The sequence below is a fragment of the Pelodiscus sinensis genome, chromosome 3 (genome assembly GCF_049634645.1).
Source record: "Pelodiscus sinensis isolate JC-2024 chromosome 3, ASM4963464v1, whole genome shotgun sequence".
NCBI classification, from domain to species: Eukaryota; Metazoa; Chordata; order Testudines; family Trionychidae; genus Pelodiscus; species Pelodiscus sinensis.
The window spans coordinates 77,844,074-77,869,856 of NC_134713.1; the positions used below are offsets into that span (position 1 = coordinate 77,844,074).

Genomic DNA, 25,783 nt, shown 5'->3' on the forward strand with positions numbered 1-25,783 from the left:
CCCACCCTCCATGATACTATGACAATTTGATGTGGATTATGTTTGCATGATTTTGGTCTGATTAATCTGAATGATTTATTCTGTTTGTAAACAGGATATTTCATGCAGATTTATTTGATAACAATTACAAATATGTGAAAAATTCCAAGAGAGGAAAGACAAAGATATCTTTGAAAGATGGCACATGTTGAACTAGAGTGTGAAGTTATTAGAAAGTCCAATTCTTATTTTTTGCACTCCCTTACTTTCACTGATGATAGACTGCCAGAATACTGCAATGCACCATATCAAAGGATAAGGGCTGTCGCCTCCTGCAGCACTCAATACCTACCAAGCAAGGTAGGAAAAAACATTGCATCTGGCCTCCTGCTTGCCAGAGAATGTTGCTACAGCTTGCTTGGTTAGCTCATAATAATTTTGTCTTTGACCAACGGATTAAAAAAGCAGGATTTTGTCTTTTAGTAAAGCAGTTGCATAAAGTGCCATGGCACTTTCAGTCTTGGGTCAGAAAACAGGCAGAGCTTCCATAAAATGCAAGTGGATGTATCAGTGGCATTTTCTGGTCCACCAAAAGCACCTGACAGAGCTTTAGAAGCAGGAGGAAGAAGAGAGGGAGGACACGGACATGGCAGACTCCAACTGCCTGTTGCTGCTCATGACACTTTGTATAGCTGCTGATGGCCCAGCTTCTATGTAGAACAATGCTTTTGGAGCAGGGCCATAAATGAATTCTGAGTTGGGATGACCAGGGTGAATAATCTAAAAGCACAGAGCCAGATCCTATTCCCAGAATCTGTCATTGGCAAAATTACAATTGACCTCAGTAGGAGAAGGACTAAATCAACCTTTTTTTCTCATTGGTGATAACAATTTCTGATATACATGAGAATGCTAATAGAGCCATTCTTTTAAGAGGCTTAGTACATCTTAAAACATCTTACTCTTTTAAGAGGAATACTTTTTATTCCTTATGCCTTTCTGTCTCTCTTCCTGCCCAGACTATGTCCCCATAATCCTTCAGTTGCCATAACTTCTTCCCTACAGCCTGTTTTTGCGGACAATAATGTGCGAAGATGAGAAAAACATTTTTGTTCCAGAAGGACAGTTCTCATGGTGACAAAAAAAGAGACTTGGGTTAAAATAGATGATTTTCCCCATACATATTAGCATGCATTTCCTGTTGCCTAATTTGATGGATTTATTGTTGTCTTGGAAACTACAGAAACTGAACTTCAAGAGCTACAAAAAATGATTGACAGCCTTCAGAACCCCTTGGATCCTAACAAAGTAGCCCAACTGCTAATCATTCAAAGAGAAGTTATGTTTCTACAGTTTGATGCAGCAGTGAGACATTTATTACGGTGAGAGTTAAAAGTGCTAATTCCAACAAATCATCTCTGCCAGGCTCTTTTATAAAGTTCTGTCATGGGGCTTTAATTCAGTTGAAGAGGAAGGAACTATCTTAACACAAGTAGAAAAGATACATTTAAAACAGCTGGACATAGTTCATCCATCAATTGACAGATTCCTAATCTGCAATATTTGCGATTTCAGTGTAGCATATCTGAATACAGCTTACTTGTGAATGTGAGGCTTATTGGTGATATTCCTGTGTCATGTGCATTAGATGGTCAAAAGAAAAAATTCTTCACTTTTAAAAAACATATATAATTGTGATTTACAGTGTTGATAGGTTATGTGGCACTGCCACCAAGCACAGAGGTGTAAGAGAGAGCAACTCTTGCTCCTCCTTCTCCTTTCATTTGTTCTGCAGTATCCTTACATTGTTATGGGCAGATGATGTAACTGCAGCATTTGACTTGTAGACAGCCAAGCAGGATTTTTTTGCAGATCCACAGGGAACCAGACGTAGAAAACAGGCCAGTTAGCTTTATCATTTACTGACTAAGGTATTATGGGCAATTGGTTAGGAAAACATTTGATAAAGATTAGTATGTTGATGGGAAATTAAAACACTGTACACTGTACACTGTGCTGTACACTGTAACTTTTTTGCTTCTTTATTGGGAGTGTGATTAAAGTTCATTTTCTCCACTCTGGGGTCATAATGTAAGTGAAATCATAATGACACTAAAATGCATATTTGTTTCTTATGAGTCCTTTGATATATCCCAGTTGTGAGTGCTCTGAGATGTCCTTAAAACTTGTCTGACAACCCCTTTATTGCTAAAAGTACTCTGTTTATTACTTATGCAGAGCCATATGTGCACAATAAATGTGCAAAAAGACAGGACCCCTATTCCAAATCGATTAAAATTAAATGGTGACGAGCACTTCCTGAAAGAACAGGAGTTGAGGGCGCTCATAGAATCATAGAATCATAGAACTGGAAGGGACCTCGAGAGGTCATCGAGTCCAGCCCCCCACCCTCACGGCAGGACCAAGTTCCGTCTACACCATCCCTGACAGATGTCTATCTAACCTGTTCTTAAATATCTCCAGAGAGGGAGATTCCACCACCTCCCTTGGCAATTTATTCCAATATTTGACCACCCTGACAGTTAGGAATTTTTTCCTAATGTCCAATCTAAACCTCCCTTGCTGCACTTTAAGCCCATTACTCCTTGTCCTGTCCTCAGAAACCAAGAGGAACAATTTTTCTCCTTCCTCCTTGTGACACCCTTTTAGATATTTGAAAACCGCTATCATGTCCCCCCTTAATCTTCTTTTTTCCAAACTAAACAAGCCCAGTTCATGAAGCCTGGCTTCATAGGTCATGTTCTCTAGACCTTTAATCATTCTTGTCGCTCTTCTCTGTACCCTTTCCAATTTCTCCACATCTTTCTTGAAATGTGGCGCCCAGAACTGGACACAGTACTCCAGCTGAGGCCTAACTAGTGCAGAGTAGAGCGGCAGAATGACTTCACGAGTTTTGCTTACAACACACCTGTTGATACAACCTAGAATCATATTTGCTTTTTTTGCAACAGCATCACACTGTTGACTCGTATTCAACTTGTGGTCCACTATGACCCCTAGATCCCTTTCCGCCATGCTCCTTCCTAGACAGTCGCTTCCCATCTTGTATGTATGGAACTGATTGTTCCTTCCTAAGTGGAGCACTTTGCATTTCTCTTTATTAAACTTCATCCTGTTTACCTCTGACCATTTCTCTAACTTGCTAAGGTCATTTTGAATTATGTCCCTATCCTCCAAAGAAGTTGCAACCCCACCCAGTTTGGTATCATCTGCAAACTTAGTAAGCGTACTCTCTATCCCAATATCTACATCATTGATGAAGATATTGAACAGTACGGGTCCCAAAACAGACCCTTGCGGAACTCCACTTGTTATCCCTTTCCAGCAGGATTTAGCACCATTAACAACAACTCTCTGACTACGGTTATCCAGCCAATTATGCACCCACCTTATCGTGGCCCTATCTAAGTTATATTTGCCTAGTTTATCATCACCTTGCAGGAAATCATTTGGCTTCAGGATTTTAGTTAAAAGGTGTGCAAAAAAGTGGGGATGAGAAAAGGCTACAGCAAAGAGATTCGAATGAATTTACAGAGCTATTGTATATTTAGGCCAAGTTCCAGTTTAGTTTTTGGAAGTTTCATTCATATAGAGTGTATAACAAAGGAGCATTGTGTCTCTGTGTCTTTATGGCAGAACATGCAATGGATATGGGATCTCTCCACATGTATGTTCTTAGTCATTATAGAAACGTTTCACTTTTCAGATGGGATTTGCAAAATGAGACAAGTGTTGATGGTATCCTCCTCATAACTTTTAGCCTAGTGGTTAGGGCACTCACCCAAGGTGTGGGAGACCCAGTTCAATCTCCCCTGTCCTTTGTCTGATATGGAGAAGGAATTTGAATGTGGATCTTTCACAATACAGGAGTATCCTAGCCACTGGACTCTGGGCTATTCTGGTGTGGGGTATTCTCCATCTCTCTTGTTGAAGCTGTTCTACTTTATATAAATAATTGTTATTGAATCAAGGAGTTGAGTTTAAATCTCCTGCATCCTAGGAAAGTACTCTAATGACCAAGCTATTGGGTCACTGTTTCCCTATCTAAATGTTTACCTTTTTTTTTTTCAGTTTGGCCCCCCAAAATAATTTTTGGTCCAGCCTCTAAATGAAACTGCTTTTCAATTTTCTGGAATTGCCAGCAAACCAACAAATCAATTATTTGCCCAGCTCTACTTCTGATTCGTAGTCATGGTGTTTAGCTACAAGATTACCCTTCTACCCTAAGAACAGCTACTTTCCAATAAATGTCCCTACCATTAGGTTGTATTTTAATTTATGTTAATCCACCAGCTTCTAGATGTTTATAAAAGATACATTTTTGAGCAGTAGTTTCTTAGGCAATTGCAAGTGACCCGTCACTGTGTTCAGCAGAGGTAAAAGTGGGCTGGTATGAGCTAGTACGGTGTACTGGTAAAAACTGGCCACTGATACTGGTCTGTATGTGGCCAATGTTAAAGTGCTGACATGGCAGCTGCCTGCTCCATTTGTAGCCCTTCTAGTAGCGTCCGACGGGGGAGCAAAAGGCCGAGGAGATAGAAAGGGCATGGGGCTGGTTCCCCACTGCCACTACTGCAGCAGCAGCTGGGACCTTCAAATTGCCGCTGGAGTTCCGAGGCTCCTGGCTGCCATTGCCACGACAGCCTAGGGGTTCCTGGCTGCCATGGGGCTCCACCTCTTCCAGGGGCCCAGAGTCGCCCTCTCATCTTGCCAAAGATCTCAGTGTACCAGTAAGTCCTGGCAGTTACCTTCACCACTGGTGTTCAGCTGAGACATAGCAACTTGCTTATGGACTTGCTACAGGCTGGACTTGCATGCCATGCATGAATTAGCCCATGCAGACCCTGTTGTCATTCCCTAGTAAGTAGGAACTACCTTGATATGTACGAGGGCACTTTTTTTGTAAATCAGCAAAGGGTATATAGGCCAGTCTATGTGTGACTGCAAGTGCGAACTGAAACTAACACTCCCCTGATGTCGACTAAACCACCATGTAGACAAGCCCTTAACTTTTCATTAAGTACGAAACTGCAGTTAGTTGCAGGTCACTGCCCAGGGCTGTGATGTTCAGTTCAGCATATTAATCTGAAAGTACAAGCTAGTTACAGACTATATTTCAAAAAAAAGATTTTATAAAGTTAATACTTAAAAAGTGATTTTGATGTCTCTTCAGAGAAGCATATTTGTCCTCTGGAAATAGTTTGGCTTATCAGAGAGTTACAGACAGTATGCACCATGGGCTGCCTCCCCTGAGTAACTCTGCAGGGAGGAGTGTGTTTGCCTCACAGCTACGGCTCCCACAGCCACTGGACCCATGCAGCCCCATGGTGAGTGACTAAAAAGTGCTTTCAAAGAATGAACGATTTGATTTGTTTCCTCTTTGTACGTGGGTGCTGAGGGGAGAAGGTCTTCAGTTTTTGCTGTGATAATCCATACAACTGAGCAGATTTTTAATTTCTGTGATCATAGTTTCATTTTGTCACTGGTGTGCTCAGAAAAAGTCCACTAATGAGCAAGCAATCATAAAAATTAAAGATAGATGAGAACTTTTATTATAAGTTATCAAATCCCTTGCCACCAAAGTAGGATTGTTCTCTACACTATAGCTGTGTCTAGACTGCATCCCTTTTCCGTAAAAGGGATGCAAATTAGACCTATCGCAATTGCAAATGAAGCGGGGATTTAAATCTCCCACGCTTCATTAGCATAAAAATGGCTGCTGCTTTTTTCCGGCTCGGAGCTTTGCTGGAAAAAAGCGCCAGTCTAGACGCAGATCTCTTGGAAAATAAAGCCTTTTCCGAAAGATCCCTTATCCCTCATTTGAGTGGACTCTTAAAATGAGGGATAAGGGATCTTTCGGAAAAGGCTTTATTTTCCGAAAGATCCGCGTCTAGACTGGCGCTTTTTTCCGGCAAAGCTCCGAGCCGGAAAAAAGCGGCAGCCATTTTTATGCTAATGAAGCGGGGGGGATTTAAATCCCCGCTTCATTTGCAATTGCGATAGGTCTAATTTGCATCCCTTTTACGGAAAAGGGATGCAGTCTAGACACAGCCTATATGTTGGGTCATTTTATCTACCCTAATTGTAATTCCACTAATTTTCTGTTATTAGTCATCAGATTCATTAAAGAAAACATAGTCACAGGGCTTGATAAAAAGCTTATTGAAGTTAATTTTTCCATTGACTTCTTTGGATTAGGCCTATCCATGAGAGGGTTAGTTAATGTTTCCAGATACTGTCTAAACTCTCCTTTCCTCATTTTCATCCCACTACTCCTAGCTATACACCCGCTGTATCACCCTACATGACTACTTTACTACCTTTGATGTTACAATCTTTAAGTCCTTATAGAACTATGAACTTCTGCAGGCCATAGCTTGCTCTAAATGCTGGTCATGCTAAGACATTTATAGAACAAATGAAGAATGAGATTGTCCCTCCATGAAGAATAATAGTTTGTTTAGGGCAAAATTTGCCCTAAACCTTTGAAATCATGGCAAGCGAAAGGCACAGCAGTAACAACTCAGTGAGAACATCTGAGAGCCATCTGGTTGGTACAGTTCACATGAGTCTGGCACTTTGGCAAAAAATGCCCTGTGAATTTCCTTCCTTGGCTCGGGTTAGATGAGACCTTCATTATTGCCTGAACATTATTATTGTGCTTATGAATGTTATCTGAATTTGTTTTAGACATTGGTGCTGTTTCCTTGGAGGACATTTCTGATAGATGGAGGACTATTTCCCGTCACTATTAGCAATCTAAATACCATAAATTATAACATGCAGGTATGATTACTGCTACTAGTTGTACATCCAAAAGTTACTGTGCCTGTTTCTGAAGGCACAGTGACAATACAAAGATGACACCCTGCATTAAAACAAGTCTTTCCCTGGGATAGTAACAAATTTTTGTCATTTTAAAAAAATCAATTGATTTTACCATTCACTTGTTTATTTTTTTTTTAAATTGTTCTTTTTGGACAATGAAATTGAACTAGGCAGTTTCATTTTTTTGGTTCTTCTGAAATTACCATAGTGGCTTGGGTAGCAGAGTTCTTCCATTACTTTTAGGTCCGCAGTGCCAGAGGCTTCTAGCAGAATCCATTTGCTCATACAAAGGGATGCATGACTTTTAAAGTAATTGTACTAACAGTAACTCATTCCCATAGTTAGTCACTGAGATCTGTCTGGGTAACCTAAAAGAATCACCAAATGTGTCTCCTCCTCTAGTTGTGCCTATGCAGACTGAGTGATGAGGACCGAAGAGTTGCTCATGGGGAGCTGATTGGGATGCAGTTGCTAATTGAGGATATACTGCAGAGTAGCTATGGTGGTATTGCAGAAGATCATGCTGAATGGCAAACTGCTTTCGCTAAGAAAAAACAGGTATCTCTGCTGATTTAAGTGGTAATGTAGACATAGTGGTAGATGTGGTATACCTAAACTTGCGTAAAACATTTGATATAGTCACAAATGAACTTCTTATCAATAAACTAGGGCAGTGTTTCCCAATTTTATTTGACCACGGAACCCTTTTCAGCTTGAAAGAATTTCAAGGAACCCCTAGGGTTGCCAGGGTAAAATTTGTCAAGCAAAAAAAAAAAAAAAGACCCACTGAGTCCCACCGCAATTTGTCAAGCAAAAAAACAACCCACTGAGTCCCACCACAAAAAGTCTCTGTAAGAGGGGGCAGGGGAATGCCAAGTTCTCGCAGAACTTTTACTTTCGCTTCATGGAACCCTGGGGCTCCACAGAGCACCAATTGGGAAACACTGAACTAGGGAAATACAATATAGATGGTGCTACTATAAGGAGGGTGCATAACTGGCTGGACAACTGCACTAAGTCGTTATCAATGGTTCGCAGTCATGCTGGAAGCCCCAACAAGTGTGGTTCCTCAAGCATCAGTTTTGGGACCGGTTCTGTTCAATAGTTTCATCAGTGATTTAGATAATGGCATAGAGAGTACACTTATAAAGTCTGTGGATGATAGCAAGTTGGGAGAGGTTGCAAGTGTTTTGGAGGATAGGGTCATAATTCAAAATGATCTGGACAAACTGGAGAAATGGTCTGACGTAAATAGGATGAAGTTTGATACAGACAAATACAAAGTACTCCACTTAGGGAGGAACAATCAGTTTCACACTTACAGAATGGGAAGCGACTGTCTAGGAAGCAGTATTGCAAAAAGGGATCTAGGGGTCATAGTGGACCACAAGCTAAATATGAATAAACAGTGTGATGCTGTTGCAAAAAAGCAAACATCATTCTGGGCTGCATTAACAAGAGTGTTGTGAGCAAGACACGAGTAGTCATTCTTCCACTCTATTCTGCACTAATTAGTCCTCAGTTGGAGTATTGTGTCCAATTCTGGGCACCACATTTCAGGAAAGATTTGGAAAAATTGGAGAAGGTCCAGAGAAGAGCAACATGACCTGTGAGAGAAGACTGAAAGAATTGGGTTTGTTTAGTCTGGAAAACAGAAAACTGAAATAGGACATAACTGCTTTCAAATATCTAAAAGGGTATTACATGCAGGAGGGAGAACAATTATTCTTTTTAATGTCTGACGATAGGACAAGAAGCAATGTGCTTGAATTGCAGCATGGGAGGTTTAGGTTGATCATTACGAAAAACTTCCTAACTATCAGGGTGGCTAAGTACTGGAACAAATTGCCTAGGAAGGTTGTGGGATCTCCATCATTGGAGTTTTTAAGAGCAGGTTGGATAGACATCTATCAGGGATTATATAGACCCGTGGTCACCAACCTGTTGATCGTGATCGACTGGTCAATTTTGGGGGCACGACCAGTCGATTGCAAGGTGTTCTAGCCCTCCCTCTCGCTCCCTCTAGCCCCAAGAAGGAGTCCATGCTGGCACTACCTCCTGGGAAAATGGAGGTAGCGCTGACTTCCTGCCGGGCATGGGGGGGGGGAGAAGTCCTCAGCTGCACACCAGATCCGGCGTCTCAGAAAGCGTTCACACTGCTCCTCCCCTCCCCAAAATTTCTGGTGTGCTTCCTGAAAACTGGATCTGGCACACAGCCGGGGACTTTCTTCCCCATGTTGCCTGCTAGCCTGCCTTCCGTCCTGTGCCAGGGGGTGGGAGAAGGAGATGTCCCCAGCTGCGCGCCAGCTCCAACTTTTCAGGGAGTGTGCCAGCTGTTTTGAGGAGGGGAGGAGCAGCACATGCACTTCCTGAGAAGTTGGAGCTGATGTGCAGCCACAGGGACATCCCCTCCCCACACCCATGCAGGCAGCATGGGGAAGGAAGTCCCTGGCTGTGGTCCAGATCTGACTTCTTAGGAAGTGCACTGGCTGTTTTGGGGTGGAGAGGAGCAGTGCATGGGTCCCACAAGTACTTGCCTCCTGCCCAACTCCCCACCAGCACCCTACCCCCTGGCCAGACCCTCAACAGCACCTTGCCCCTACCCTGGCCAGACTCCCACCTGCATCCTTCCCTGGGCAGCTGAGAATGAAGAGAGCCCCAGTGACAGAGCCCATTGGAAGGGTTTCTGGACCCCGCCAGCTGCTTTACTTGTCACCATTGAAAACAAGGGGACAACGTAGGGCCTCTTCACTTTCACCATCTATGCCTCAGAGGACTAGAGGGTGAGACACTTATTGCGCCTTTAACAAGAGCAGCTCAGTGCAGAAGCCTGGCCTCCTTATATAACAAAGTCTGATAGTTAAGAAGAGGGCTGGGTCCTCGGGTTGGACTTCCAATAACATTTACACAATGATAGAAATGTGGTGAATGGTCACTGGGAGTGTTAAGCTTTTCCAGAGTCTGCCACAAAGTTTTGATTCAGGGAATGGGCTGAGATTCAAGCCATTCTGATGGAAAGCAGATAAATCTGCCGCTGAGTGAACACCTAAGTGCACAGTGATACTGTTCCTAGGAGCTGTCGGGAAGTGTGAGTATGGAGAAATGTGCAAAGAGAAGAGGAGTTACTGAATTTTTAATAGGGGCTGTTTCCTTCATTACTTGAGCTGAGGATTGGAGGTTTTTTTCATTGCCCCAGTGTAGTTTGTTGATGCAGCTGACTCAAAGAAAGTGGCAATGAGAGAGAGAGTGTGTGTGTGTGTTAGCCTCATCTTTTCTGTTGCCTCTGCTCATTGCAATGAAAAAAGAGCCCAGATTTGATCTCTGCGAAACTTTGTAGGACATGGTGTATGGGGACAATTACTGTGGATTGCAGGTTTTTTTATTCAATCTCTAACAAAGGCACAGTGGCTTATCTCATTTTATTTAAGTGTACAATACAAGATAGTAAAAAATACGTCTCTCTTAATAATTTCATTAGAATTTGGCAGAAATGGATGAATCACATGCCAGTGGGTCAGAGAGCACCAGAAAGACTTGCAAAGCATTGCCAAAGCTGCATGATCCAATTACTTCGCATGCTGTGCTGAGATCTTTTCTGGTAACATGGAAGCAATTGGAAATATTAAAGGCGGAATGGGGCAGACTTAAACTGAAAGTTGAAGATATTAATACATTATCTCTTTACAAACAATTTGCTGAACTATATGGGTAAGTTTCATTGTGATGTAAAAGTGTTCTAGGCTGGAGTGGTTGTTAAACATAAGCCTATGCAGGCAGTCCCCGGGTTACGTACAAGATAGGGACTGTAGGTTTGTTCTTAAGTTGAATTTGTATGTAAGTCGGAACTGGCGTCCAGATTCAGCCGCTGCTGAAACTGACCAGCGGCTGACTACAGGAAGCCCGAGGCAGAGTTGCTCTGCCCTGGGCTTCCTGGAATCAGCCGCTGATCAGTTTCAACAGCGGCTGAATTTGGACGCCTGGGACAGAGCAGCTGGAGCACTGCCGGGTAGGTCCCCGCAGCGCCGCACCTCAGCGCTGCGGGGACCAACCCGGCAGCACCCCAACTGCTCTACCCCAGGTGTCCCCAAGTCAGCCGCTGCTGAAACTGATCAGCAGCTGATTCCAGGAAGCCCGGGGCAGAGCAACTCTGCCCCGGGCTTCCTGTAGTCAGCCGCTCATCAGTTTCAGCAGCGGCTGACTTGGGGACGCCTGGGGCAGAGCAGCTGGGGTGCTGCCGGGTTGGTCCAGTAGCGCCGAGGAGCGGCGCTGCGGGACCAACCCAGCAGCACCCCAGCTGCTCTACCCCAGGTGTCGTCGTGAGAAAAGCCTGGTCTGCTGTGGGGGGGTGCACTAGCTGCGCCCCCCCCCCCCCCCAGCAGACCAGGGAGACGCGGGTGGCGGGACCGCCGAGACGTGCCGCGGTCCCACCCGCATCCTCCGCGGCTTTGCTCCGCGTCTCCCTGGTCTGCTGAGGGGGACTCCCCCCAGCAGACCAGGGAGACATGGAGCAGCTTTTCTCGCCCCGGAGGACGCAGGAAGCGGGACCGCGGCGCATCTGGGTGTCCCGCCGCTCCCGTCCTCCGGGGCGAGAAAAGTCCCGTTCGTAACTGTGGATCCGACATAAGTCGGATCCACGTAACTCGGGGACTGCCTGTACATCTTATTCCCTATTTCATTTTGGTCTGTTTTAGTTGTACCTTTCTTCAGTTTTATTTGGCACAAAATTGATAATTATTCTAATATCTTTGCTTTCTTTTCACAGTATGGTTTTTTATCTGCTCTGATTTTCTTTCTGCCTGGATTGTTCATTAGTCAGGTTGTTCCAAATGTATTCCTGTGGCCTTTCAGGAACACTATTAATTCTACACACTGCCTCTTTATCTTGAGCCCCAGATCAATATTACAAACCATACTTTTAAAAATTCACATTCCTGAAGCTGATATTTAAATGAAGTGGAAGTTTAACAGGATTCTTCCTAATCCTCCTCCTCGGGTTGGCCTGAATAATGTGCATTAGAAAATCTGGCACCTTTTCTTTAAAGGCACTTACTGAAAGCCTAAATGCATATCCATCCTGGCCTGTGAAATAAAAATCTATTACCAAAACATAATGAAAATAAAAGTTTGCTGGTTAACACTGTAGTAAAACAGCTTAGAGAGGGGTGGGCAATAATTTCTGAAGTGGGGCCACTTCACAAATTTCTGAAGTGGGGCTACTTCACAAATTTCTGAAGTGGCCCCAGGATGCCATGGAAAGGGTGGGGCCTTGGGTGGAAAAGGTGGGGCCAGGAGACTTCCTGTGCTCCCCAGTCCACGGACCCTGATTGACCGTGAAGTCTTTGCGCCCCACCCCCTGGCAGCTAGAGAGAACCACCAGCTGTTTTGGACTGCTGGCAATTCCCTCTAGGCACTGCTTACACCTGGCAGTGAGGGGAGACTTCATGCACTTCCTGGGCCCCCAGGCCAATCAGGCCACATCAGGGGAATTTTCAGGAGGCCTAATGGGGTTCACTCAACTGGAGAAGGGGATGTGAATCTGATCATAGAATTCACTTACAGAAGGGGTGGGGAAGTTGGGAGCTGTTCTTCATTACTCACCTGGAAAAAGAGAAGAAATTGCTAGGCCTAAGCAGCTGCAGTACCCAGACCCACTTACTGGTAGAGCATGGTGATTTGGTAAGATCTGTATGCTTCTTGGGACTGGGATCTCTGCCACCTGTAGATCTTATGCATTTTGCAAGAGGAGAGAAGTTCTGGAGCTCAGTCTGCTCCTGCAGAATTCTGAAACCCTTTAGCAGCGGCTCTTCATGCTAAATGTGTGGTGGGGCACTTCTCCCACACATCTGGGAACTGGGCAGCTGTGGCTCCAGCAATCAATCTCTTGCTCTTTCCCACAGTTTCAGGGCTATGCTAGTTTGTGCCAGCTGCCAAGGGATTGATATGGTAGTCCTTGTCCCTGAGGTACTGCCATTCACCCCCTTCGCCAAGGAAAGCTTTTGTTCTCCTTGAATAAATAAGGTTTTCAAATTCTGCAGCTGTCTGTCATGCAATCACTGGTGTCTTCCGTAAAGTGGTACCTATGCCCTTTTGTCAGTTGCTCCTTTTGGTTTTTTGAGACATAAAGGGCCCTTTCAGTATTCAGGCTGGCACTGATGACTATAGGGAGGCCAGCTCTGTTTCAAAGGTAATCAGATCGGAGAGTGCATCACGCGGGAGTGTCTACATCTATTTGGTTGTCAGGGGAGAAGTTCTTACTGCCAACCAGAATTCTCTGCTTTGTTTTAGCTCTTCCTGCTCCATCCACTGAACTTCTAATTTTTGAACAACTGTTGAAAAAAGAAGTGCTGTGATGTTGGAGGTTCAGTATCATCTGATCATTCCACACAGAAAATCCTGCTCTGCTAGCAGGGTTTCCTGACAGAATTATGAGATAGTGAAATGAGTCCCCATGCTTATTGGGTTGGGGGAGGGTGCATATGGTATGAAAGGGAGAAATATGGAAGAAGCTGAAAATACTGTTGAGTAGATGTGACCATAGGTGTAACATCTTTGTCTGGGTTTCTTTAGCACTGACACCCTGTACCCTGCCATGAGAGCTATCACCAGGCACAGGGGCACAGAAGATGAGTTTGAAGGACTTGTAACAAGCTCTCAGTCTGTACTTCCCCCCAAAGGAGCATCAGAAATGGAAATCAACACGCTTCAGGTAAAGGACTATTCCTGCGTGGGCAGAGTGCTGCTGAGAGACATGGAACCATTACAGCCTGTGGGGGCCTAAACAGGGTCACTTGAAAGGATAGTGAAAGCAAACTGGGACTTGTGCTGCAAGACCCACACCTTAGTGTCCGGGAGCAGCACAAAGCAGCTGTAATGGACCAGTGGCATAGCCAGAAGAGCACACTTGGGTGGGCAATGATAGGGAGCAGGGCAGATGGGATGGGGCAGGAGGATTGGGCTGCTTCCCCCAGTCTTGGTGGGGTGGTCATATTGGACAGGGGACTCCAGGCCCTGAGGATGCACCTGAAGAGTGGGGTCCACACGCAGGGGATAGCCCTGTTCTATCCACCTGTTTGGTGCTCCAGCCCTGGAACAAGGTCCGAATGCTGGTTCTAGCCCTCCTCTTCCCGGTCCCTGGCTGGAGTACCAGGCAGAGGAATGGAATGGAGCGAGCCCTTGATCCCGCTTCCCGGCTGGATCACCTGATAGAGCTGGGGTGAGCCCCTGAACATTGGAGCACAAGGAGAGCTTTGGGAGGCTGTGGGGATGGGCTTGGAAGCAAAGTGGGTGGGTCACAGTCTGCACATGTATGTTGGTTGCTACACCCCTGTAATGGACTAGTGAATCTGACCCCCAAAGTACTCATGGTACAGAACAGACACAGTATAACTTCCCTAAATTACCTTATTTTTACTCCTACGTACTGTGTTTTTTTTAAACTTTTTTAAAACCTGAAAATTGTCAAAGCAGAGCAGATGTGGTATAATAAGCCTACAGATTTAATGTGAACAATTTACTGCATGCTTACTATAGCTTCAAAAACTATTGGAAAGTCTGGAAATACACATGATCCATGATGTGCAAAAGAAAATTACCCTGGAGATGAGTCTAGTTACATCTGAAAGAGCAAGAGCAGGAACCAGCCTACCAACAGGTAAGGTGTGTTAACATACAAAGTGCATTTTTACATCTAGCCCATCCATCTCTTTTGCATAGAAGCATGCCAAACACAGGAAGCCCAATCCTACAGCTTTTACATAGGTGTGGGAGGTCTGGAAGGACTTGGGTTACCAGTTGTGTGCTCTAATACAGGGCGAGGGGCAGCTTCCATCCACTTTCCTGTCGGGGAACATGCATCCATACTGGCATGTGGAGGGAGGATTTTTTTCCATGCAGGGTGGTAAGGTTCCTGCATATCCTCCCCGTTTCCCTCTGTAGTCATTCAAGAGTGAAGAATAACTTGGCCCATATTCAGAGGATACATTGGTGAAAATTTATCATTTTGACAAAAAACTTCCTTGAGGTTTTGATAAAGCCCAGCCTTTTATGTGAAAGTGGCCCTACTTTTACTTGCTACCATGTTACAAGACTTGTACACGGGGGTGTCAAGCACCTGGCCCATTTGACATACTGATCCAATCTGCTCATTCAACTGCTGCAAAATCTAAGCTTTAACTTTGTTTTTATAAAGCACAATTTAACCATAATTATTGCAAAAAATAATTTCCAAATTTGAGCTGTGTGCACCAAACCAACTCCAACTTTTCTTCCGGAATCTGCAGACTGCTTGAAATTGCTCCCATGTAGCTCACTGGGTATCAATGTGTAAGCCAAATGATGACACTTCAATAGACAAACTTCCAAGTAATTTAAGTGCATAACTATGCACCTTAATTTATACATTTAACATTACTATATGTGCAGATCAGGTAAGTACATGCACAAATGGTCAGACAAGCCAGTGGTGGAAATAATTGTAATTCCAACAGTGGCTCTCACCATTTTTTACCACTCACTGGTGTTGGATGAAACAGTAATTTTCCTACTCAAAAGTTTTCGTTACTACATAGAAGTCATGTTCTACTCTCGATTTTCATGCAAAACTCTTATTTATCAGTGGGTGATAAATTGTAGCTAAGGTGCTAACTGGTGGCTCTGCCCTATAACAAAAATGTATTTTAGACTCAGAGTCAATAGAACTATCTGACTCCCCTGCTGCACTGAATCACATAACTCTCTGTGCTGGTGGTGACTTTCTGCTGTATACATTTTTAGAAAGATTGAGAAATCCTGAATCCCAAATTGCACATGGCATCATTTTACGGGGATTAAAGATTTTGTGACAGACATCAGTTGATGTCTTGTTTGTTTTGTTTTTCCCTTCTGCTTCTCCAGAGCTCTGGAAGCATCGTGTTATGCAAGAAAGATTCTCAGTTGTAAGACCACAAGTAGTCGAAACATTTGTTCAGAAACTAATGGAAAATTACCAAGAATCTGATGTAGAGGTACATATGCTGTGTTTCTATCTAGGCATATTTAATCTTTATTTACATAGAATCATAGAATAATAGGACTGGAAGGGACCTCAAGAGGTCATCGAGTCCAGCCCCCCGCCCTCAAGGCAGGACCAAGCTCCACCTACACCATCCCTGACAGATGTCTATCTAACCTGTTCTTAAATATCTCCAGAGAGGGAGATTCCACCACCTCCCTTGGCAATTTATTCCAATATTTGACCACCCTGACAGTTAGGAATTTTTTCCTAATGTCCAATCTAAACCTCCCTTGCTGCACTTTAAGCCCATTACTCCTTGTCCTGTCCTCAGAAACCAAGAGGAACAAATTTTCTCCTTCCTCCTTGTGATACCCTTTTAGATATTTGAAAACCGCTATCATGTCCCCCCTTAATCTTCTTTTTTCCAAACTAAACAAGCCCAGTTCATGAAGCCTGGCTTCATAGGTCATGTTCTCTAGACCTTTAATCATTCTTGTCGCTCTTCTCTGTACCCTTTCCAATTTCTCCACATCTTTCTTGAAATGTGGCGCCCAGAACTGGACACAGTACTCCAGCTGAGGCCTAACTAGTGCAGAGTAGAGCGGCAGAATGACTTCACGAGTTTTGCTTACAACACACCTGTTGATACAAGCTAGAATCATATTTGCTTTTTTGGCAACAGCATCACACTGTTGACTCATATTCAACTTGTGGTCCACTATGACCCCTAGATCCCTTTCCGCCATGCTCCTTCCTAGACAGTCGCTTTCCATCTTGTATGTATGGAACTGATTGTTCCTTCCTAAGTGGAGCACTTTGCATTTCTCTTTATTAAACCTCATCCTGTTTACCTCTGACCATTTCTCTAACTTGCTAAGGTCATTTTGAATTATGTCCCTATCCTCCAAAGAAGTCGCAACCCCACCCAGTTTGGTATCATCCGCAAACTTAATAAGCGTACTCTCTATCCCAATATCTACATCATTGATGAAGATATTGAACAGTACGGGTCCCAAAACAGACCCTTGAGGAACTCCACTTGTTATCCCTTTCCAGCAGGATTTAGCACCATTAACAACAACTCTCTGACTACGGTTATCCAGCCAATTATGCACCCACCTTATCGTGGCCCTATCTAAGTTATATTTGCCTAGTTTATCAATAAGAATATCATGCGAGACCGTATCAAATGCCTTACTAAAGTCTAGGTATATGACATCCACCGCTTCTCCCTTATCCACAAGGCTCGTTATCTTATCAAAGAAAGCTATCAGATTAGTTTGGCATGACTTGTTCTTCACAAACCCATGCTGGCTATTCCCTATCACTTTATTACCTTCCAAGTGTTTGCATAGGATTTCCTTAATTACCTGCTCCATTATCTTCCCTGGGACAGACTGTTAAACTGACCGGTCTATAGTTTCCTGGGTTGTTCTTATTCCCCAGTTACTACAACCTGTGTCAACCAGTGACACACCAGGGAAACACCCTCCCTTAAGCTTATGAGTTTACATTTCTATTACGTTAGCAATGTTGACTGTAAGCTTGTGTGTTGCGTATGACATTGGCCTCCTTGTAATGGGATTTGTACAGATCTCACAATTGTAGAAAGGTCAGAAGGATTTAGTACTGGGATTGGAGGCTTCTAAGGAGCTATAGCAGACGTGGGCAATTTTTGACCTGAGGGCTGCATCTGGTTATGGAAATCTGTATGGCGGATTGAGGTGGGGCAGGAGGACTCATGGGGTGTGCCATGGTAGGGGGCTCTATAAGGGATGTTATTATGGTGTGGGAGAGGCACTCTATGGGATATAAGAGAGGGGTGTGTGCTCTATAAAGGATGCTACTTAGGTGAGGAGAGGTGGGACTCGTGGGGTGTGGTGCAATGGGGAGGCCTCTACAAAGGCACTACTGGGGACTCCTAGGGGTCCTGCCATCAGTGACACCTTAGCAGTCCTACCAGACACTGCCATGGGCAGAGGCACCATAGCTGGGATGGGTATGGTCCCTGGGGTAGTTTCAAGGCGTTTGAGGGTTGGGATGTAGGAGACCATGAGGGGATCATAGGGCAAGGTTCCAATTTCTGAAACAGTGTGGCAAAGTTGTGCCCGTGCAGTGTGGCTCTGCATGCTGTATGATGGTGCTCTTCAAGGAATTGTGAGTCGGGGGCTGGAGAGGGCCAGGCAGGCAGAGCAGGGCAAGTCCCCGACCGTGCTCCCCAATGAGAGCTCGAGAGCCAGATAAAAAAGGTGTAATGGGCTAGATATGGCCTGTGGGCCATACTTTGCCCACTCCTGAATTATAGGAAGCAGTGCTGGGACTCAGTAGGCAGTCATATTAAATCAGGCACCCTGTGACGTGTTAGGAAATACTCTGTTGCTTGAGGCATCATCTTTCCAACAAAGGTCTTGAGCACTTAATCATTAAAGAGCTGATGTATTTATTCTGAAGGGGAGGAGGGATGTTGGCCTCAGCACCTAGGCCATTTTCCAAATCGGTAATTACATTTTTCTATCTAAAAATCTTGTTGCTGTTTCAGTTGGACAAGATACTCATTTCCTAAGGTAGGGTTTTCACATGCTTCCTGTGCATATATGACACTCATTCTCTACGGACCCTCTGTGAGAAAGCAAAGGGTCTTCCTGACATCTAACTGGTAGAGGCCTGTATTTTTTGACCTGAAGGACAAGGCTTTCAATCTAGTTTCTTAGAGATGCTTTTGATTTATATAGTAGTAGTCTCTTCTCTACAACACATGGGTTTGTCACACGTTTCTTTATTTACCCTAAGGGTAGAGAGCAGTTTCATGGCAGATGAAATGATTCCTGTATTTATCTTAAATTTATAACTTGGAGACCTTTAGGGATGAAAGGTATTTTATAAATATATGTTAAATTATAATGAAATATTAGGTTATCATCACACCTGCTTCATTGTTTTCATTAAAATGAGATTCAGTATTGAGATACATTGCTTGGTTCCTAGCGGTAAGCCTGCTCCCTATCCAAATTCTGTGTGAATTGGGGTAGGAGAGTTGAGAAATTTCCTTCAGAGCTCTCCAATTTACAAGTGAGCTTATGGATCAAAAGTCTTGTCTACACGTAAACTTGTACTGGTTTAATTTATCTGGTCCAAACCCCTATGTTGGACCCTCTTAGTTCAGTTTAAGAATCATTTATTTCAATTTAGCATAACGTATATCCTAACTGATTTAACTAAACTGGAATGAGCCTGGTTTAAACCAAAACAAGAACACCCACAGACCTTTTTGCACTGGTTTAACAAAATCAGTTTAAAATTGCACCTTTGGTTAAATCAATGCAATTTTCCATGTAGACAAGCTGTATGTGTAAGGCGGGGAGGAAAAGGTTTTTTTTTTCCTCTGATGTATTTCTACAGGAGGAGGAGAAATTATCTCCAAATGAATAGAAAAATTGAAAGTAGGCAGTTCTGTCTGGGAGCACATCATATGTCAAACCAAAATACAGAAGCCTTGGGGTGGAGTGGGGGTGGAGGACAAGATATAGATGTAAATACCTGTGATAGCAGGGAATATCTAAAATTACTAAACACCTAAATTTGAGGTTATATGTTTTTTAAATCTCCAGATTACGTTTAAAAAAAGCCATTTACAAAAATGCCTCACTGCACTGGGCTGTGACATTATGGCCAGAGAGCGCAGCAACTTTGAGACTTACTCTATGTTTTATGAAAATCTACTCCAGCAGGAACATCAGCTACTCTATCAAAAAGAACAGGTACATGCCTAGTGCTGATTCTGTATTGTAGAGAGGGAAGAAATGTCAAAGAGATTTTGCAAGATGGGAAGCCATTACCAAATAAAAATGGCTGGTAAAATAATTGTAGGACAATTCTGCTGTACTAGCTTAGTCACAATATGCGTTTGTGCTTTTTTTTTTCAGGAACTGCATGTAGTAGAAGAAGGTGGAAGGCAAAATGATGTAAACCTTAGTCAGGTTGGTTGTGGGGATTTGTGCTCCAGTTGCTTTTTAGAGTTCTCACTCATGATTGGAGCCATCCTGTACAGGGCATTGTATAAACACATAAAGACCATCACTCACCAAAAGAGCCTACTTATTACTTTATTTGTCATATTTATGGGTGTGTAGATGCGCACTGCACAATGACTTTTGAAGTTTCTTTGTAGCCCAAATTGCTCGTCAGATTACAGCTGTCCCCTTTTGTGTTTTGACAGAGTACATGTAGGGATGGTAAATGAGCAGTCTGATCAGCACTAGGAGCTGTATGTTCAATGAAGATGGAATATTCAGAGATTATTGAGCATGTGTAAACTGTGATTTTTTTCCCCCCAAAGACTTCTAAGTTGGTCAAATTTTGGCCAATATTCATTGGGGGTAGGAAAAGCACATCCCTGACACACAGACATACCAAATTTAAAGCCCGTGTTCTAAAGGCTGTTGAGGGCACTAGAGTACTTCAAAGAAAAGATCACAAGAATTTTTTAACATGGCAATTCTTATTCTAGCCTTTTCCTTAGAAATGGCTGAACTATTCTGGATGAAATTTTCCAGAAGAATTCAACTGGAGGCAGACACACCCAGAATGGAAAAAAATCAGTCTAACTGTCTGGCAGAGTTATACCAAAGTTGAAACCAGAGTTCTATAATGAGAAGTGGCAATGGAGTTCTATAATGGCAATCCTATAAATAGTTGTTGCTACCATTTTATTTATTTATTTTTTGCATATGAAGCTTCTGGAGTCACATTTTTAATGACCCATTACTTTCTAACATTATACTCAGAATTGAGTACAAATGCAAACTGATTGCAAATGCAGTAGATCAAGGTTGAAAATGACAGAACTTATACATCTAATAACCACCTGTCTGAGCCTGCAAGCCAGGCAGACATCTACATTCCATTGTGCTCCCATTTCTGCTACTTTGGATGTTATCTTTAGAAATCGTATTACTGCTGTGTTTTCAAGTATCAAGAGACCTACCAACAATACACGGCTGTTCACTTAATTCTTTATTAAGTGGTCTGTGCCTGGAGCTGTACAAACCTAAAAGGAGACATTTTACTTGCTCCAAAAAACTTACCATTGAGTAGTTTACTTTGCTGCTTAAATACAGTTCTGATGTCTATCTTTAAGGATCAGGGTGGTTTGGGTAAGTGGGATCAGGGTTAATCAAAACTACGTGGGGCCATTAAGTCTTTTTTTTCTTCTAATACCAGACTTCTTGATTTTCCTCCCTTGGCCCACTAAAAATATACTTTCTCTCAGTTCCTCTTACCTACTGGATTCACTGCTAATTTTCTCTCTCTATCCCTCTCCTCATAACCACAAATAGACTCTTGGTTTTTCGTGTGTCATTATGCATTCTCCCACCCTCAAATCATTGTGTCGGAAGCTCAGGGACCCTTTGGATTCAGCCAATAGAAAGCGAGTAACTTCAAAGCAAATAGAGAAACAAAACATGGGTAATTTTACAGAGGTGCATTCTTACTGTAGTCAAGCCTTTCAGTTAGAAAGGCTCATATCTGTATCTAAATATTCTCAAATTTAGGGTGTTAAGACTAAGGTCTTTTGTTTAGGCCTTCTCCAGTTTCACTGATTTACTATTTTCTCCTTTGATAGATAGCAGAGCTGAGTCATGAGATGATTATGGAAATAACTGCTCTCAGAGCCAGGCTCACTAATGTAGAAAAAGAAAATATCTGCCTCAAAGAGGGAATAAGGAAAGAAGTACAAGATGAATATGAAACATTAGTACAGAATCTATTTGTGACCTGCTTGAATCTCAAAGTAAGTATAAAAGAAAGTGGATAACAGATAGGTCCCTTGTATGTACCATTTTATTACTTACCTAATATGTATGGCATAGAAAGGAATGAATTAGACAAATGTGCCCACAAGCTAAAGTGGATGGATGAATTACTTTGTTCATCTCTTTATGTTTGTTGGGGTATTTCAGGTGAAATTTCCAGCTTGGGAAGTATGTGTATCTATTCTGATAAGAGAAGATGTAACCCACACAACTAGTGGGTGTGGTTCACTATTCCAAATAGAGGCACTTAGGCTACTTAACAGCTGTGTTTCTCAAAGTGATCCGCGAAACCACTTTGAGAAGCCTGTTAATTGGCCATGCTGGTTTGTTTACTTACTGACGCTGTGACCACAGAGCTTCGGAGATCCTCTTGGCTCTGGTTCGCTGTTTGCAGCCAAGGGGAGCCATGGGAAGTGGCGTGGGCCGGGCCACTGCTTCCTGCAGCTCCCCTTGGCTGCAAACAGCGAACGGAGGCCAATAGGAACTGCGAGGCTCCATGGCCACGGAGCAAGTAAGAAAACAAACTGGTATGGCCAGTTAACAGGTTTCTCAGTGTGGTTTCATGGACCACTTTGAGAAATGCTGACGTACAGAGAGAAAGAATGAGTTCACTCTACAGCCTGAGCTGGCTGGCTTTTAGCTCAAGCTGTAGAGACTCATTCATGAAGCTCCAGAGGTCCCAGGTTCAGTTCCATCTGTTGGTATTACAAAGGCACATTTTAAAGGAGATTAATATCCTATTAAAAAGGTGGGGATACTTGTTTTTTGTTTTAAGCTACAGTGATGAAAATGTTTTTAACTTAACATTTTTACTTTTTATATTATTTTTCTTAAAAATCTAGGGCCAACTTGTTATGCCATCCCTCCTGCTGAGTAGTGCCTTGTATCTCAAGTGGTCCTGTTGATTTCAATGGGGTTACTTGAGGAATGTGGCACTGGGCAGCATGACTGATGGTATAAGAATCCAGCCTCTCGTAACCTGTTCTAGAAGCAATTCAGTACATAAAATTGGGGCTGTAGTCCAGGATTATAGATGACGTATCCACAAGCCCATTAATACCCCCAGATGATGGCAAGGGTGGTAGCAGAATTACTTGGGTCTCATTTCCCCACTCTCTCACGTATTGTCTCTAACATGAATCCATTTTGTACCAAAAAGTTGTTCTTACAACACGCTGCAAATTCCATTAAACATGTGTCCTGTGCATATTGGTAGCTTCTCTGCAAAGCTGTGCAATTGAAATGACATGGTCTGAAATATCTGATTAGAGCAGGGGTGGGCAAGAGGCTGCCAGTGGGCCAGATTCGGCCCACCAAGCCACCAGATCCATCATGCGGCTGCCTCACTGGGACCCTTAAGCACAGCACAGCACAGCAGCAGCCTCTTTAAATGTGACTGCTCTATTCTTGGAGTGAGGAGGGAGGCTTTGTGCTCTGTCCCACCCCTCAGCAAAATCTCTCAGCTCCCATTGACCAGTTTCTGACCAATAGCAGCTGAGATATTTTGCTGGTGGCAGGGGCAGCCAATGAAGCCTCTTACCTCCACCCTCCCCCTGCCTGGAGCAGAGCCATGTGAAGCAGCTTGCAACTTCAGCCTTCAGGTTCCTGCAGGGCTGCTGACTGGGAGCTGCCTAGGTAAGCACCTGCTAGCCAGAGCCCGCCTCTGGCACGCCCCCTTCATCCCCTGCTCAATTATCTGCCCCAGGCTACCACCCAAAATCTGTGTACCTCAGGTCTCAACTCCCTCCCAGACCCTGCACCCAGCTCCTAGAGCCCCTCCCCCAGGCCAGAATCCTATCTGGCACGTATCCCTCTTCCCTGACCCTGCACCCCATTCCCCTTCCCCAAGTCATCACCCAAACCCTCTTCACCCCCTTCATCCAGGTCACAACTCCCTCCCAGAACCTGCGTCCCCTCCTAGAGCCCCTCCCTCAGGCCAGAATCCTCTCCTGCATACTCTCTCTTATGCTCTGCACCCCAAGCCTCTGCCCCAGATCATAAACCACTCCTTCAGCCAAACTCCCTCTCAGACTCCACAGCCCCTTCTACACCCAACCTCTGTCCCAGACTCCAAGCCCTCTCGGTAGAAAAGTGGCCCTTGACCTTGCCAACATCTTGGAGAGGCCCCTCATTAAAAATTATTGCCCACCCCTGGACTAGAGGAAGAAATTTGCTTCCTAATTCTGATACTTTATGACTCTGGAAAATAATGATCAGATAAAGCTTTCATGTAGGAACTGAGCTACTTCCCATACCTTCTAAAACACTTTGCAAGGGACTCCATGGAGACTATTAGCCTATGTTCCTCTTTTTCCAGCATCTGATGGGCAGAATAAAAATCCATTAAGAGGTGGTAGAAAGAGTTGCAGAAAAACAAAGGTCTTTCATAATTTTTAAAAGAGCCACTCATTCAATTAAAAGCTTTTGCGAGAAGCTTTTCAATGAGTTGACTGCATATTTTTATATGAAAGCAGTATTTAGAATATAGTTTTCTTAACTTCATATGCATGTGTCTTCCCTCATCCATACTGTTGACTTCTGTTTCAAATTTCAGGGGAAGTTAGATGGCTATCGCCTTAATATGAGCCAACAAGTGTTTCAAATCATCAATGAAGTGAAAAAAGAAGGCATTGACAAAATGATTAATTTGAAAAAAAAATCTGGTTCCACCAAAGGTGATGATGAATTGAAAGAACATTTGTCTAAAGTAAGGCAGAGGGTATATTTTTTTGTTTCTTTGTTTTTAAGTGTTTGGGATTGTATGGTTCAACCAAATTACTGGATCTAAAACTTACTGAATTTTGTGGTGGGTTTGACTCTGAACTTGGCAATTGTCTTGTGCGTTTATAATGGGCTGACCAAAAACTTGCATCCTACTCATGATGAACTTTGGAGAGGCAGAGTTCTGGGTCTGAACTTTGCAGTTTAGGTTCATCTGAGGTTGAAATGAAAATGTACATGTGACAGGTTCAGTATCTGGGGCCTCCCTTGGGACTGTCACTTGATGTGCTGAATTATCACAGAGCTCACCTTCCTGCCGTCATTTGTGACTCTCAGCTCTGTGCTGCTGAGCCAGGCCCTCAGGTCTCTTCCAGCAGTGACCGAGATAGTGTCACACAGCCCTCTGCAGTATAATACAGATGCTGAGATAAGCTCAGCTAAATGCACCCAAATGCACAGCAGCCACACTGGGATCAGAACCCCAGATAAATCTGTCTTACTTTGTATCAACTCTTTTACAAGGTAACCTCATGTTTGCCCTCTTTCTTGGGTAAAGAGAGAGATGCACAGACTCTTTGGCTATGTCTACACTATTGCCTCTTGCGCAAGAAATATGCACATGAGGCAAAGCATAGAATATCGCCGTGCCTCATGTGCATAATTAATGAGGCTCCATTTTTGCCCAAAAACCCCCTCTTGCGCAAGAGCCGTTCTTCCGCATTTTTTTCAGGAAGAACGGCTCTTGTGCAAGAGGGTTTTTTTGTGCAAAAACAGAGCCTAATTAATTATGCAAATAAGGTGCAGCGATATTCCACGCTTCACCTCATTTGCATATTTCTTGCGCAAAATGGGTGCAGTGTAGAGATAAACTTTGTCTCCCCCCCAAGTTACAATTATGTATGCTGGTTTTATTAATAAATTAATGATTGAGAGAGCAGACCTAACAATGTAGGTTACTAAAGAAAATAAAACAGAACATGCAAGCTAACCTTACTACTCTAAGAACCTAGTTACATGTAATCTCACCCTCAAAGTTCTGATAAGCTTCTTTCACAGACTTCCCATCTGGGTTCATCACTTCCTATCATTCAGTCTTAGATGTTTCCAGCAGTCATCTTGTGTGGCGTAGCCAGGAAGAACTGACAATCTTGAAAAAATCAATACCCATTCTTAAATAGGATTTGCTTAAGGCAGGAATCCTTTGTCTTCAGTCTAATCCCTTCCCAGCTTTTCATAGAAAAGTACAGGGTTTAAGATAGATTGTAGTATCAGGTGACATGGTCATTTTTCTTGGTAGTAGCCACCATAATCCCTTCTCCAAGCTTACAAGAAAAACAATTCTGTTCACAGATCATTGTCCATAGTACTGGACCATTAAGTTCCTTGAGTACTACAGGTTGGACCACCCCGGTCCAGTACCCTTGGGACC

At 43.4% G+C, this 25,783-nt stretch overlaps 2 protein-coding genes and 1 long non-coding RNA gene across 3 annotated transcripts in view; 2 read left to right on the top strand and 1 right to left on the bottom strand.

Annotated features, from left to right (window-relative positions):
* The window catches only part of LOC102458918 (uncharacterized), an 81,814-nt gene that overhangs the window by 13,687 nt on the left and 42,344 nt on the right, over nucleotides 1-25,783 (bottom strand). The window lies entirely within an intron of this gene.
* LOC142827517 (uncharacterized) lies at nucleotides 1,086-7,358 on the top strand. The gene is made up of 3 exons (XR_012902204.1): nucleotides 1,086-1,361; nucleotides 5,174-5,327; nucleotides 7,231-7,358. It is a non-coding gene; the product is annotated as an uncharacterized LOC142827517 (long non-coding RNA).
* LOC102450410 (coiled-coil domain-containing protein 162-like) lies at nucleotides 10,319-24,421 on the top strand. Its single transcript, XM_075923125.1, has 8 exons — nucleotides 10,319-10,536; nucleotides 13,396-13,534; nucleotides 14,359-14,479; nucleotides 15,721-15,830; nucleotides 19,429-19,578; nucleotides 19,744-19,797; nucleotides 21,444-21,611; nucleotides 24,188-24,421. The coding sequence occupies exons 1-8, from the start codon at nucleotides 10,319-10,321 to the stop codon at nucleotides 24,419-24,421; spliced, it is 1,194 nt and encodes a 397-aa protein (XP_075779240.1).

What these genes read in the sequence shown, in the direction of transcription:
- LOC102450410 (XM_075923125.1), top strand. Translation starts at nt 10,319, where the DNA reads ATGGATGAATCACATGCCAGTGGGTCAGAGAGCACCAGAAAGACTTGC. An exon ending in CAATTTGCTGAACTATATGG is followed by an intron (nt 10,537 to 13,395) that starts GTAAGTTTCATT and finishes GGGTTTCTTTAG; the next exon opens with CACTGACACCCTGTACCCTG. An exon ending in ATGATGTAAACCTTAGTCAG is followed by an intron (nt 19,798 to 21,443) that starts GTTGGTTGTGGG and finishes CTCCTTTGATAG; the next exon opens with ATAGCAGAGCTGAGTCATGA.